The sequence below is a fragment of the Hevea brasiliensis genome, chromosome 9, assembly GCF_030052815.1.
Source record: "Hevea brasiliensis isolate MT/VB/25A 57/8 chromosome 9, ASM3005281v1, whole genome shotgun sequence".
Taxonomy (NCBI): domain Eukaryota; kingdom Viridiplantae; phylum Streptophyta; class Magnoliopsida; order Malpighiales; family Euphorbiaceae; genus Hevea; species Hevea brasiliensis.
Genome location: NC_079501.1, coordinates 12263756 through 12279095, shown reverse-complemented (window position 1 = coordinate 12279095; position 15340 = coordinate 12263756). Strand labels below are relative to the sequence as shown.

At 32.8% G+C, this 15340-nt stretch overlaps 1 protein-coding gene, 2 long non-coding RNA genes and 1 pseudogene across 3 annotated transcripts; all 4 read right to left on the bottom strand.

Moving 5' to 3' along the window:
* Positions 1-393: 393 nt before the first annotated feature.
* Positions 394-1647, bottom strand: LOC110653112 (uncharacterized). The gene is made up of 2 exons (XR_009151231.1): positions 1291-1647; positions 394-973 (listed from the first exon to the last, which is right to left on the bottom strand). It is a non-coding gene; the product is annotated as an uncharacterized LOC110653112 (long non-coding RNA).
* Positions 1648-4085: 2438 nt separating this feature from the next.
* LOC131183066 (uncharacterized) lies at positions 4086-10362 on the bottom strand. The gene is made up of 2 exons (XR_009151230.1): positions 9495-10362; positions 4086-4918 (listed from the first exon to the last, which is right to left on the bottom strand). It is a non-coding gene; the product is annotated as an uncharacterized LOC131183066 (long non-coding RNA).
* Positions 10363-11348: 986 nt separating this feature from the next.
* LOC110653291 (pentatricopeptide repeat-containing protein At4g28010-like) lies at positions 11349-13219 on the bottom strand (annotated as a pseudogene).
* On the bottom strand, positions 13069-14511 carry LOC110658029 (uncharacterized). Its single transcript, XM_021815522.2, has 2 exons — positions 14167-14511; positions 13069-13869 (listed from the first exon to the last, which is right to left on the bottom strand). The coding sequence occupies exons 1-2, from the start codon at positions 14420-14422 to the stop codon at positions 13340-13342; spliced, it is 786 nt and encodes a 261-aa protein (XP_021671214.2). The 5' UTR covers positions 14423-14511; the 3' UTR covers positions 13069-13339.
* Positions 14512-15340: the final 829 nt, after the last annotated feature.

The following is a 15340-nucleotide window of genomic DNA, read 5'->3' as shown; positions in this document are numbered from 1 at the left end:
ATAAAGTTATGAATTAATTAAAGTAAAATCTTTAAAATGGGTTTATTTGAACTTAAGCTAAAAATTCAGGCATAAATTTGAGCTTTCTTCTATTATTTTAATACAGCGAAATATGTAAACTGAGAAGGTAAACTTGCATAGTTACATTTTGCTTCTACCTGCCTCAAAGAGTTGCTTTTGAATTATGAGGATTACTTCGGATAAGCAATTAGATTGATAAAATGCTATGAAATCCTTACATATGACTGTGAGCCATCAGGGCTCACGTTTAGTCTCAATTTATCCTTCATCACAAGTTATAAACATAAAAATGCATCTACTGAAACAAAGTATTGTTAATTTTCAGTGCTTACAAGACTTCACTACTGAAATAATTCATAATGCTAAAGATGCTTTGGTCTAGTGCTTGGTGGTAAAATTAGATAAGATGGAACTAAAAGCAAGAGGTCCCGTAAAACTAATAACATATCATCACTGATGCATCAAAGTAATTACACAAAGATAGATTTTAGAGACTACAGAAAGCACAAACAGACATGAAATGGAGAAGTTCTGATTCCTGCTGCTACAGCAGCTTAGTTTTTAGCTTCATTTTATCCAGCTCATGATGCAAGTCTGCTTGATTAAACCCTCTTGTAAAACTGCTGAATTCTTTTCCCATTTTGTCTGCCAAAGCTTGACAGACATGAAATGAAAGTTCTGATTCCTGCTGCTGCAGAAGCTTAGTTTTTAGCTTCATTTTATCTAGCTCAGGATGCGCCTCTGCTTGATTAAACTCTCTTTTAAAACTGCTGAGTTCTTTTCCCATTTTGTCTGCCAAAGCTTGCAATTCCTTGATCGCAATTCCTTGATCTTTTCTTTCTGAACTTCTAATTCAGATTTTTTAATTCCATTACCTTTTCATTTTTATGATTCTTCCTTGTCTTGTAACCAGGCAGAGATCGTCTGATTATCTCCAAAATTGGGTCTCCACCTGACAAAGAACCAAAGATTGTCTGATTACGAAAGACATTGTAGATTAAAAATTAAAAAATTAAAATAACAACTAACTTTTAATCTCCAACTAATTGATTGATCAGATATATAAATTCTTTTTCATCCTAATAGACACTTGATCTACATCACTATTCACAACTTGTAACCCTTCAAATCAACTTTTCCTACTAACTTCTTCACACAATGACATGCATTTTGATATCTATAATTCTACCACACTTATTTTGTGAATATATTGTAACATTCACTCGCATGTAACATTGAACCAAATAAGAAGCAATTTGCATTACATACCACGGAAAGTTTTGAGACCTTCGCTGCAGGCCAAAACGGCAGTGTTCTTGGCAATGTTAGTGGCAAATTGGCCTATGTTGGATCGTGTATCTTGGTCGTACATGTTGTGGCTTATGGTTTGAACGGCGACGCTGCCGATCTTGGTAAAAGCTTCAGAGGCGTAAGAGAAAGAGGTGGAGCCTAAGTTGCGGAGAGGTTTTATGACATTTTGATCCGTTGAATTGGCAGTTGAAGAAATGTAATCCCAGAGCCTAATTTCTCCGCCCTCTGCTTTCTGTTCAGTGAAAAAAGAAATGAAATGAGAGTAAAACTGATCTAGGGCAAGTTACTTTTCTCTTCTACATCATAAAAAAAAAAAAAAAAAAAAAAAAGAGTAAAATTTCTTTTTTTGCCTCCTTTACTTTTAGTCATTAAAGTCACCGGCTTCAGTTTTAGTACCGAACCTTCAACTTCTGCTAGTGTAGTTAATTTTATCTCTCTTTTTTTTTTTTCTATTATCTGCTTATAAAATAATTTTATACTCTAAAATAAATAATCTTATTGAGATTTCTCATATTCATAAAGTTATTCAAGTAGAAGAATCTATTCTTTCCAATTTTCTATATATATTATAAAAGATAAGAGATTCTTTCACTTGAGCACCTTCAGAAATTTGAGAGATTTCAATAAGATTATCTATTTTTGGAAGACAATATTATTTTATAAAAAGGAGATAAAAAAGAGAAGAGGTAAAATTAACTAAACTAGCAGAAGGTAAAGGTTCAAATATTAAAGTTAGAGCTGGTTGAGGTATGACACAAGACATAACTAGAAAGTTCTCCATACTCATCTCAAATTAAACTTATTCATATCATTCTCTTGAATACAAGACAAGACTCTGATACCATGGCTGGTCAGGAGCCCTTAAACCTTAGTTAAGCATAATAATACTCATACGATACTAATAAGCCACCATGACTAAATAAATCTCAAAACTTTACCATTTTGTATTATTATACATAATTAGATTAGGAGGACCGTATTAATGGATTAATGAACTACCATTTCTGATACACAATATCCACTAAGAGTGGTAAGCGTAAGGCATACTTATACCTTAGTAAAAGATTATATGAATAAGATAAAATTTTTTATTTTTATGGGAGAAAGAGAAATTTAAAAAGCCATAAAATAAAAAAGTTGAAATTATTAGAATCACTTTTCCATACAAATACATGTCTATTTAATAGTTAAGTAAGTATATCTAATAAAATAAGAACTAGTTAGATATGCAGATAACTCATACCTAATTAAGTCATACATGAACACAAATAATTTATTGGACTAAAATTAATTATACATATGTATATTTTTTCCAATTTCAGAGGGACAATTTGCTGCCAATTTACAAAGAGGTCTGACTTGGACTCATATTATAATTATAATAATTTAAGTCATTAGAATCATATTTATTATCATACAGACTTTTGTACAAAGAATATGGACTATTTTCCTATTTAGGAATAGATGCATTCTTAATGGCTTTCTCTTTTTCTGCCTCGGTAGGGTTTTGAGAATATTGTCAGATTATAATCAAGAAAAATATTTAAAACTTTTTCTGATCGGGTCTTTGGACCGATTAAAGTGAAAGTTACAATTTATGCCTTGGGTTTGTAGTTGTTAATTTTATATATATGAATAGTAAATTCTTTTAACAATGCAAGACTCTGATATATGAATTTAAAATTATTTTGTTATTTTAAATTCACTTTACTTTTGTAAATAGTTCATTTTTTAACATTATATATTAATAATTAATCTAAGAAAGGATTTTTAATTAAAAAAAGTTTCAAATAACTTATTTTATTATTTTAATATTTTTATAATTAAAAATATATAAATATTACTTTGAATTTAATTTTTAATATTTTTTAATTAATATATTTAAGTTTTATTTTTTAAAAATAGCTTTAGTAATAATGTTAAATAAATTTTAAATGAAAAAACTTGTATATTATATATAATTTACATATTATTTAAAATTATGATGAAAATAATATCTATAATCAACAAATAAAAAATATATCATATAGTAAATTGATAATAATACTAATATTATTAAATTGTTATTCTCGCAATATATATTGAAAAAGTAATAGGATGAAATTTTTTAAGACAAAGTCTTTGAAATGGTACTATTAAGACATGAAATACAGAAAATCTCATGTATAAAATAAGTCTAATAAATCAGAGAAATAATATCACAAAAACTTTCATTAAAATAAATAATAAGTTTTAGAATAAATTAAATCCCTGAGTAACAATTTTAAATAATATCACACTCTGTTAACTTTTTACTTTTACGGTGTTATGTAAATCCCACCAATAATTAGTCGGAATTCTTCAAAGAAGTTGTGAGTTTAATCAGATGCAAAGGTCTGAATCTCCAGTGCAAGGGTAAAAATTATGTTTTGGCTTCGTTAAATAGGACACCAAAGGGTAGATGAATAAAGCCTTAGATTTAAGGCATGGGTACATTTAGGCTTTAAATTCCTCATCGACAAAGAAGAAAATATGGGAGATCAAACCACACCTTATAAAATACGCATAAACTTCATTGCCAAAGAACGCAGATGTGTGGTGAGCACAGAGCGAACTCTTCTTTTGCCTTATACTAAAAAATTATCTTGTCCACAGATGGAGGATTCTCTTCAATTTGGTGGGAGCCACACAAAATTAGTTTTAATATTATTTTCATAATGAGAGATAAATTATTTTGATAAGAAATTTATTATGCAAATTACTTGGGAAGCAGATTAACGTGAAAAAATCTGAATGTTCCATTCAACTGAATCAATAGAAAAGGACTGATCTCATCTAGTTTAGTGGAGGACCCATTCCCTCCCTGAATACATTCACCATCCATATATTTACAATGACTAGCTGATGTTCAACCAGCTTAGCTTCCTGTCAAATGCATTGGAAAAAAAAATACAGAGGATATGTCGCCTGAATTTCTAGGGGATGCAACCAAAAATAAGAATGCTTCAGATGGAGGTTTTCCAAATCCATTTCCAGAATGATATCCAAAATCTCCATGCTAGCTGCTACGTTGTGCTATGCCACAACAACAAGAGCCCCAAAAAATGTGCCTTTGTAAGGATAGGCTTTAGCAGGCGCCATTGCCCATTGCATGTGGATGTTTGAATCTATTCAAACCAATCCAGAACTTCCTCTCCATCCGCACAGCCACTTATAACATAAATCTTGAATTTCCTTTCCCACCTCCAAGCATTCCTACTTGAGCTGCCACTATTTTTCTGTTCATTCAAGATGCATCCATGCTCGACTTATCAGAAGATGGGGATTATTTTCCTTTCTTTGAAACACAACTTGATGCGACCATCCCAAGGAGCCCAGGATATTGTTCCACTGACCCAACCTTAAGATGGTCAGAATCCAATCTCATCAATAGCTACTGGTACCAATCCAAAATCCAGTCTCCTTCACCAATCAACACTGAAAAAAGACATGATTTGAGAAGCCTGCTACTTTTGTCCAATTATACCATAAAATTCCACTTGAAAATGTTTATTGCCTGCTGCATAACATAATTCATCACAAGTTCAACTCTTCTCCCTTCCCCTCCCTGAAAAAAAAATGTGTAAACAGCATTAATCATCCCTATGGTCAATGATGTCCAATACAGTTCATATCTCTACTTTGAATAATTGTACAGGCCATCCCCAAAATGAATATTACAGTGAATATAATTCCATTCATGATCCACTACTGCAATTAAATAACAGAACGCAACCATCGAAACTTTAGAAAATGCACTGCCAACTTTCCAAGTAAAACAGTTTCCACAATCCATTCTAGGTTTATTATGTAGTAATTAAAGAAGTAAGCTATTTAATTTGGGAAGACTACAGGGATATAAATTTCATGGCGATAATTCAAAATTTGCAACGAGATGATAAAATTTAAAGGCATAATAGTTATTATAGAAGTAACATAATATCATAATGAATTAATTGATAATAGTTATTATAGAAGTTGGATAATATCCTACAATGCTTAAATTCCTAAGCCTATTCCCTGCAAAACAAACAAGGTCCAAGTAAACCAAAACAAGGGCTTTTTGACAAAAAAGGTGTAATAAAAAATACAAAATACAGAAAAATGGTAAGTTTGAAACCCAAATAGCAGAGAGATTTACATGGATAAGGCAAAAATGAAGGCCAACACTTAATGAGATACAAAAATTTGAAAAGAGAGCTAGACGCTATTTAAAATAGCGTCCAGCTCTCCTTACAATAATAAAAAATTAATTAAAAAAAGTTTAAAGGTTGGACGCTACTAGTAGCGTCCAATTTTTTTTTTTTAATTTTTATAATTTTATTTTATATTTTAAATAAAATATAAATATTATTTTAATAAATAAAATTATAATATGTAATATTATATATTATAATATTTTTATTATAAATATTATTTTTTAATTTAAAATTAAATTAAAATTTAATAAAATTAAAAATTAAAATTAAAAAATAAATTATTAAAAAAATTTAAAAAAAGTTGTACGCTATTATAAGTAGCATACAACTTTTCTTTAAAAATTATATAATTAATATAATATAATATATAATATTAATTAAAAATATTATAATATATAATATTTGTAACACTCCAAAATTTTAAATTTATTATTTTATGAGCATTTTTGGTATTTTAATTTTATTTAAATTTTAGGAATTTTTTTGAGATTTTTCGGATTTTAAAAATCGGGTTCGATTTTCCGAAAATATAAACTTTGATGATTTTTAAAAATTAATTTAAAGACCACGTGGCAAAACTAAAAATATATTTGGAGTCTACGAATTTTTCTGAGTTTTCTGAAATTTTTTCGAAATTTTTGGACCTCGTTTTCGGTCCCGAGGCAGAGTAAAAATTTAAAATTTTGTATCCTGAATCGGACCGACCGAATCGAACCGGACCGGATCGGACCGGTCGAATCGGACCGGCCTTTTCTTTTTCTTCCTTCTTCCTCCCGCGCGCGTCGACCTCTCTCCCTTCTCTCTCTCCTCCCTCCTCCCCTTGCCACGCTGCCGCCTCCCCTGCCTTCCCACCTCGCCGGCGCCTCACCTCGGTCCTCCCCCACGGCCGGCCGCCTCCTGGAACGCCGGAAAACGGCCTCTGAAGGGAAGCGCAGCGCGTGCGCGACGTTTCAACTTCCCGGCCCAAATTCGGCCGATCCGGCCACCAATTGGACCGGGTCTTGTGTCTAAAATCATCTACTCGACGAGAGCTTTCCATAGACACCAAGAACACCGAAATTCATCGAGCGGTTTGTCCAATTTTTGCCCGGGAAGTTTTAGCCCATTTTGACTTTCGGGCTAGATTTCTCACAAACCGTGAATCCCACGAGAAAACCGAGAGTACCAGAGCGCTCCACTCGTCGAGAGCTTCGCGGCGACATAAATTTCAAATTTTTCCGACACCGTTTTTCGGTGGGTCCCACGGAACTTCGCAGTGTCTTTTCGAGCATTAAATGAGCTTAGAAAATTTTGAAAAAATTTATGTACTAACCCCCGTGTTGTGGGCTTCATGTAGGTATCCTCAATTCGCGGAAATTCGATAGTTGACCAGGTTTGTAAATTTCAGGCTAGACAGACCCGTTACCGGAAAAGTCTCCGAATTGGACCAAGGTTTTGGCTACCCCCCCATTGTCAAACGTCCCGAGCACGTCCCCGAAGTCGGAATCGGCAAAGGTAAACCCGAACCTTGTTTTTTCATAATTTTCTAGTGCTTAACTAGGATTAAAAATCCATAAAATATTCGTGGTAGCTCAGAAAATTATGATTCTTTTTGCAATAGCCTAGTAATATTGCTAAGGACCGCGGGGCAAATTTTTAGAATTTTTAGAGCTTGTTTGGGCAGTTTTTGCAAAAATGATTAATTATAAGGACTAAATTGAAATTTTACATATTGTGATGGATGACTGATTTGATGGGCCCAGGAGGGGCTGTGTGATGTGATTGAGTTGTGGATATATGGATTGTGAATATAGAAGTGTGTTTGAGCCCTTTGCAAAGTTGGGTAGGTCCTAGGTATAGGGAGACTCACGGATTTTCGGCACTACTTAGGACGTATTTGGTCTTTTCTTGATTGTATCGAGTAATTTATATTAATAATTGTAATGTAATTGTCAAGTGAGCCGGGACAGCCTTCTTCCTCCGCTCACTACCAAGTGACCACCACAAGTTTGTGAGTAAAATATTAATTTTAACTGTAATTTCGATATTATTATATGTTCAAGCATGCCCATGCATCACTTATATGTATATATTTATGTAGTTAAACTCTAGGCACGATTTATGTTGCATTGATAACTGTTAAAGTGCAATGGATGTTGTTGTGGTAATTTGGAGCAGTGTGCGTGCGTTGGCGTGCGTGTGATGTGGTGTGGACTATGGATAGGACGGATAGTCACGGCTTGAGTTCTTCGCTGGGACCCGATCCTTCGAGGGGTAGTCACGGCTTGAGTTCTTCGTTGGGACCCTCGATTTGGTTTATTAAGCGAAAGTCCGGCTTGAGTTCTTCGCTGGCACCAGGTTGGATTTAAGAGAGCTGTATAGGGGATCAGCTCCCATATATTATGACTGATACTACATGGTGTGTGAGTGCTCCAAATTACCTTTTTGATGTTATGATGTGAAAATATTGTTGATGTTGCATTTCACTCTACAGGGTGCATTAGTTTTAGATAGTTATAGAGATTATGGTTAAAATTGATATTTTATTCTCTGAGTCAACGCTCACTCTGCTTCAATATTTTTCGTGCCACAGGAGGATATTTTTGAGATTAACCTGCTTTCTTCCTCGCAGGTCGATTATTAATGTTTGTATAAACTTGTTAAATCTTAGAATTTCCGCATGTGTTAGAAATGTTTATTTGATTTGGGTCTGTAAACTAAATTATTATTTTGGACCTGTAAACTTATATTCTATGCATGTTTGATGGATTGGATGAGGGAGCTGAGCTCCCATTTATTTTTATGCTGATGAGTATATGGAGGGTGAGCTGAGCTCCCCAATTGAGTATTTATTGTGTTTACAGGTCGGGTGAGTCAAAACTCCCCGTTGGTAGGTCCATTTTATGGCCGGACTCTGTCCGGTTGATTTCTTGAAATTGGGCCCAAATGGGCCTTAGAGTTGGGTTAAGTGAATAGTTAAGCTTACTACGGGCCTCAGGGGCTTTAGGCTGGCCTAGGTCCTAGTGCCGGTCCGGCCCATAAGTTGGATCATGACAATATTAATTATTATAATTTTATTTATTAAAATAATATTTTTAATTTATTTAAAATATAAAGTAAAATAATTAAAAATTTAAAAAAAGTTGGACACTACTTATATAGCGTCCAACTTTTCTTAAATTTTTTAATTATTTATTTTTTAATTTTTTATTTTATTAAATTTTAATTTAATTTTAAATTAAAAAATAATATTTATAATAAAAATATTATAATATATAATATTAATTATTATAATTTTATTTATTAAAATAATATTTTTAATTTATTTAAAATATAAAATAAAATAATTAAAAATTTTAAAAAAAGTTGGACGCTACTTATAGTGGCGTCCAACTTTTTTTAAATTTTTTTAATTATTTATTTTTTAATTTTAATTTTTTATTTTATTAAATTTTAATTTAATTTTAAATTAAAAAATAATATTTATAATAAAAATATTATAATATATAATATTACATATTATAATTTTATTTATTAAAATAATATTTATATTTTATTTAAAATATAAAATAAAATTATTAAAAATTAAAAAAAAAAGGTTGGACGCTACTATAAGTAGCGTCCAACCTTTAAACTTTTTTTAATTAATTTTTTATTATTGTAAGGAGAGCTGGACGCTATTTTGAATAGCGTCCAGCTCTCCTTTCAAATTTTTGACGCGGACGCTATTTTGAATAGCGTCCGGACCTTAAAAACGCTATTATAGTTAGCGTCTTGCACTCATCTCCTAAACTCAGCATAATTCACCCTTTTTTGGTAATTAGTTTCAAACTCATCATTTTTCTGTATTTTGTATTTTTTATCATACCTTTTTTGTCAAAAGCCCCCAAAACAAACTAATAAGACTCCCCACAAATGCATGGAAACAGAATTATAAGGACAAACCCAAATAGCAAAGAGATTTACATGGATAAGGCAAAAAATGAAGGCCAACACTTAATGAGATACAAATCTGCACAATTCAGAAACAGAGAAGTCTTTTAGACAAAAGGCCACTCAAATTCATTAGGGAAGAAGAAAAGAGTTGGGGGAGCTGAAAAATAACTAAATGCTCCATTTCCAGGATAGGACCAAAACAATGCATGAAATTCAATATACAATATGAAAGAAACAGAAGATAATTAGAAGCAAATCACGGAACAATGGAAAACTAATTTATCAAATAGAAAGATATAAAGAAAATAAAATCTCTGCAACACAATTCCTCCCTGCTTTAGATCACAGCCAAAAAGAATGAAGAATAGACACTCAATGACCACGAAAAACTTCTGTTATATATATATATATATACAACCGAGGATGTCGTGGCCTGCATAAGAACTGCTCAACTGGGCGGGTATTGGGGTCGTTCGCTCTCTAGCAAAGTACAGTATATAGTAGTCATATACTGTCCCACCAGAATATCACATCCATTCGGCTATGATATGTATCTTCCTGTAGGAAGCATCACTTGATGTTCAAACAAGCTCCGTTTCTTTAAACTGCATTCTTCATTACGATTAAGAACCTACTCCCATCACCTGCCACGTGCGTTGTCCCTGTTGAACACTTATGGTGTCAAGAGATTATCCACTTTGGCTAGGTTGCATGGTGTGGTAGAGAACCCAACTCTTTGCCTTTGGTAGGTCAGCACTTTCTTCTAGTCCGGTCATCCCATACAACGAAGCTAAGGAACTAAATGGCGAAAGGAAGGATGACGGCTGATTCAATTGCTTTTTTTCCTCTCGACTCACTTCCTTTATCCTTGAAAATACAAGAAGAAGTCGGCCCAGGCTTAGCCTAGTGTCTAAGACCTGTGCAATGCCCCGGATTCGAGTCCTCCCCAACAAAATGTACCTATGACAAAAAAAAAAAAAACACAAGAAGAAGGGAGCGGGTGGGGAGAGGGGGCGCAGAGGGCACAGCTCACAGAGAAGGTGGTGGAAGAGGCGAAGCAAATTATAATAATCACCCTAAAAGAATCAATAACAAGAACACAAATTACTTATATGCCAGTGAAATATACCTCAAACCATTTTTGCATACACGAACATGACCACAGTCCTATAACTCTGTCTGATTTGGAAATTGTATGCTACCATATGCCATCTCAATACCTGTGCTAGTATGCATTACATCCCACTGTAAGCTAAGATGATGCCCACCTCCAGATAGGTTCCATGACAATGCCTTTGATTGGGTTGAAGTTAATGTTTACGGAAAATTTTATAAAGGATGCATTGATGGAGGATTTTGTTAAGTGATTTGAGAAGTTCGTTGGCATTTGCTTTTTTTTTTTTTTTCTGGTTTTAGTTGAGTGGAGTGGTTTTGGATTGAATTTGGTTTGTGGTTTTCCAGCTGTAATGACAGTGTGAGAGGGTTTTATTATTATTATTATCTTTTTTTTCCTTTCCTTCTTTTGGGAGTGGAGAGTGGGGGGTGGGGGGGGGGGGGGGGGGGGGGGGGAGGGGGGGGGTGTGGTGTTGGGGGTTATAGAGAGAGAAAGAGAGAGGAGAGTTTGAAAAAAATTGTTTTTTCATCTTTATGTAATAGCAAAAAATACTCTTCTTCAATGGAGGATGTTATTTAACATAATGAACTCATGAGGAATATTCAATTCACTTTTAAAAAGTAAAGTTCCTAAGCATGCATTTTGACAAAACTTGCAAGGGGGTTGTTAGCAGATTACTCTAATTTCTACACTTCAAAAGCAATCTTTAAGGATAAAGTCAAAAGTTAAATCACAGAAAATCCAGAACTCAAAATAATATTGGATTTACCTTAGAGAGGATCATGGGGGACAGACTCTTGTATTTTCATCAGCAACTCATTGCACGAGATGCTTGTCCCTTCTGATATTTCTGAGGCAAAAGTTTGCAAAAGCTTCACTACATCGGCACCCAGTGAACTATGACAGAGACAATTCCAGATGGTATTTGTCGTTTTTTATTCAAGAACAATTTTCTCATCTGCCATTTGTCGAAGCAAATTTATAATCTCTTTTGCTTCATCTTGTGAGCTACAACCTTTAAGTAATGAATCATACACATGGATACTTGGCTTAAAGCCAGAGGAAATCATTCTATCAAAAGCTATTTTATAGCCTGTTCAGTAGTCCGAGTTTTGAGAATGTATTTATTATTATGGAGCAGGTAAAAGCATCAGGAGTCAAACCCATTCGAAACATGTCCTTCAGTAACTCTTTGGCAGATTGAATATTCCCTGCTTTCAGAATCCCATCAATCAGTATATTAAAAGCAATGATATCCAATTCATAGTTTGAGTTCCTCATTTGTTGAAACAACTGCCTTGCTTGTCCAAGCTGCTCTCCTTACACGAGTATGTCATCAACATATTGTAATCAAACAATGTAAGGCTACTCCCAGAAGCTCTCATTCTAGTAAAAAGTACTTTTGCAACATTAAGCATTCCCATTTTACAAAATCGAGAAATCAGGATGCTGTAGGTAAGCGAGTTTGGAACAAATCCCAACTCATCTATGCTTTTCCACAGTTGCATAGCCTCGTCAATTTTTCCTGCCTTTAATATTTCCCAATCAAAATATTATAAGTTATCAAATTACCAGAGATCCCCCTCTCAATCTTCATATTATAAATCTCAGCAGCCTCATCAAGCTGATCTTCCTTGCAAAGCCCTTGAATTGGACAACTAAATGTAATCACATCTGGCTCAATATACTTCCCATCCTTCAATAAAAAGTTTCATTGCCTCATCAACTTTACCATTATTGCAATGTCCCATCAGCAAGGTATTACAAGAAACCACATCCGGTTTCTTCCGCTTCTCCAACATCATTTCAAAGATTTTACAAGCATCACCAACAAGGCCCTCCTTGCATAGTCCACTTATTAGAACATTATATGTTACAATACTAGGCTCTTCACCCCTTTCCAGCATCAATTTAAACAAATCTACAGCCTTAGTAGTCTTTCCATCTTTGCAAAGTCCAGAAATGAAACAATTATAAATATGAACATCAGGGCGAATCCCACTTGCCATCATAGTATTGAACATACCAGTGGCTTCTTTCCACTTGCCATCATAGTATTTAAAATAGTAATTTTTATAATATTTAATAAAAATATTAATGTATTTTATTAAAAAATTATTTTAAAAATTTATTATTTTATCTTTTTACCTAAAATTTTGCCAATTTTAACTTAAATATAAAGTTATGAATTAATTAGAGTAAAACCTTTAAAATGGATTTATTTGAACATGAGCTAAAAATTCAGGCATAGAATTGAGCTTTCTTCTATTATTTTAATAGAAAGAAATATGTAAGCTGAGAAGATAAACTTGCATAATTACATTTTGCTTCTGCCTGCCTCAAAAAGTTGGTTTTGCATTATGAGGATTGCTTCTGATAGGTATTAGATTGATAAAATGTTATGGAAATCCTTACACATGACTATGAGCCATGAGGGCTCAGGCTCAGGCTCAGGCTCAGGGTCAGCCTCAACTCATCCTTAATCACAAGTTATAAACATAAAAATGCATATACTGAAACAAAGCATTGTTCAGTGCTGACATAACCTCACCACAAAAACAGTTCATAATGCTAATGATGCATTGGTCTAGTGCTTGTTGGTAATACTAGCCAAGATGAAACTAAGAGCAAGAGGTCCCATATAACTAATAATATGTCATCACTGATACATCAAAGTAATAACACAAAGATAGATTTTAGAGACTACTTAAAGCACAAACAGACATGAAATGGAAGATGTGATTCCTGCAGCTACAGCAGCCTAGTTTTTAGCTTCATTTGTATCCAGCTCATGATGCCCCTCTGGTTGATTAAACTCTCTTTTAAAGCTGCTGAGGCTTTTTCCCATTTTGTCGGCCAAGGCTTGACAGATATGAAATGAAATTTCTGATTCCTGCTTCTGCAGCAGCTTAGTTTTTAGCTTCATTTCATCCAGCTGGTGATGCACCTCCGGCTGATTAAACTCACCTTTAAAACTGCTAAGTTCTTTCCCCACTTTGTCTGCTAAAGCTTGACAGACATGAAATGGAAGTTCTGATTCCTGCTGCAGCAGCAGCTTAGTTTTCAGCTTCATTTTATCCAGCTCAGCACACAACTCTGCCTGATTAAACTCTCTTTTAAAACTTCTGAGTTCTTTCCCCATTTTGTCTGCCAAATCTTGCAATTCCTTGATCTTTTCTTTCTGAACTTCTAATTCAGATTTTAATTCCATTATCTCTTCCTTTTTATGATTCTTCGTTGTCTTGTATTCAGGCTGAGATCGTCTGATAATCTCCAAAATTGGACCTCCACCTGACAAAGAACCCAAGATTGTCTGATTAAGAAAGAAATTGTAGATTAACAACTAACTTTTAATCTCCAAGTAATTGATTGATCAGTTATATAAATTCTTATTCATCCTAATAGACACTTAATCCACATCACTATTCACAACTTGTATCCCTTCAAATCAACTTTTCCTACTAACTTCTTCACACAATGACATGCATTTGAATATCTATAATTCTACCACACTAATTTTGTGAATATATTGTAACATTCACTCGCATGCAACATTGAACCAAATAAGAAGCAATTTGCATTACATACCAGGGAAAGTTTTGAGACCTTCGCTGCAGGCCAAAACGGCAGTGTTCTTTGCAATGTTGGTGGCAAATTGGCCTATGTTGAATCGAGCATCTTGGTCGTGCCAGTTGTGGCTTATGGTTTGAACGGCGACGCTGCCGATCTTGGTAAAAGCATCAGAGGCATAAGAGAAAGAGGTGGAGCCTAAGTTACAGATAGGTTTTATGACATTTTGATTCGTTGAATTGGCTGTTGAAGAAATGTAATCCCAGAGCCCCATTTCGGTGCACTCTGCTTTCAGTTCAGTGAAAATGAAATGAAATGAGTGTAAACACTGATCTAGGGCAAGTTACTTTTTGCTTCCATATCATAAATAAAAAAAGAGAGTAAAGTTACTTTTCTTTTCTTCTTTTTTTTTTTTTTTTTCGCTTCCCTTGCTTTTTAGTCACTAAAGCAGGATTAATTATTAAGATAATGTTAAAAAAATTATTTATCAAATAATATGAATTTGATAATTTTAAATTCACTTTACTTCCGTAAATAGTTTATTTTTTGACATTATATATTAATAATTAATCTAAGAAAGTATTTTTAGTTAAAAAAAAGTTTCAAATAACTTATTTTATTATTTTAATATTTTTATAATTAAAGAATTTATAAATATTACTTTGAATTTAATTTTTAATATTTTTAATTAATATATTTAAGTTTTATTTTTTTTAAATAACTCTAGTAATTATGTTAAATAAATTTTAAATAAAAAACTTGTATGTAATATATAATTTACATATTATTTAAAATTATGATGAATTTTATTGAAAATAATATCTATAAATCAACAAATAAAAAATATATCATATAGTGAATTCATAATAATACTAATATTGTTAAATTGTTATTCTCGCAATATATATTGAAAAGGCAATAGGATGAAATTTTTTAAGACAACTTGCTAGAAATGGTACTATTAAGGCATGAAATACAGATAATCTCAAGTCTAACAAATCAGACCAATAATATCACAAAAACTTTCATTAAAATAAATAATAAATTTTATAATAAATTAAATCCCCGAGTAACAATTTTGAATAATGTCAAACTCTGTTAACTTTTTACTTTTTATGGCGTTATGTAAATCCCACCAATAATTAATCTTAATTTATATGATACTTTATTTTTGTACCTTTTTATATAATTT

Excerpts from the sequence above, each read along its gene's own strand:
- LOC110658029 (XM_021815522.2), bottom strand. The coding sequence starts at position 14,422 with ATGGGGCTCTGGGATTACATTTCTTCAACAGCCAATTCAACGAATCAA. Across the intron at positions 13,870-14,166 it reads AGGTCTCAAAACTTTCCCTG|GTGGAGGTCCAATTTTGGAG; the intron begins GTATGTAATGCA and ends GTTCTTTGTCAG.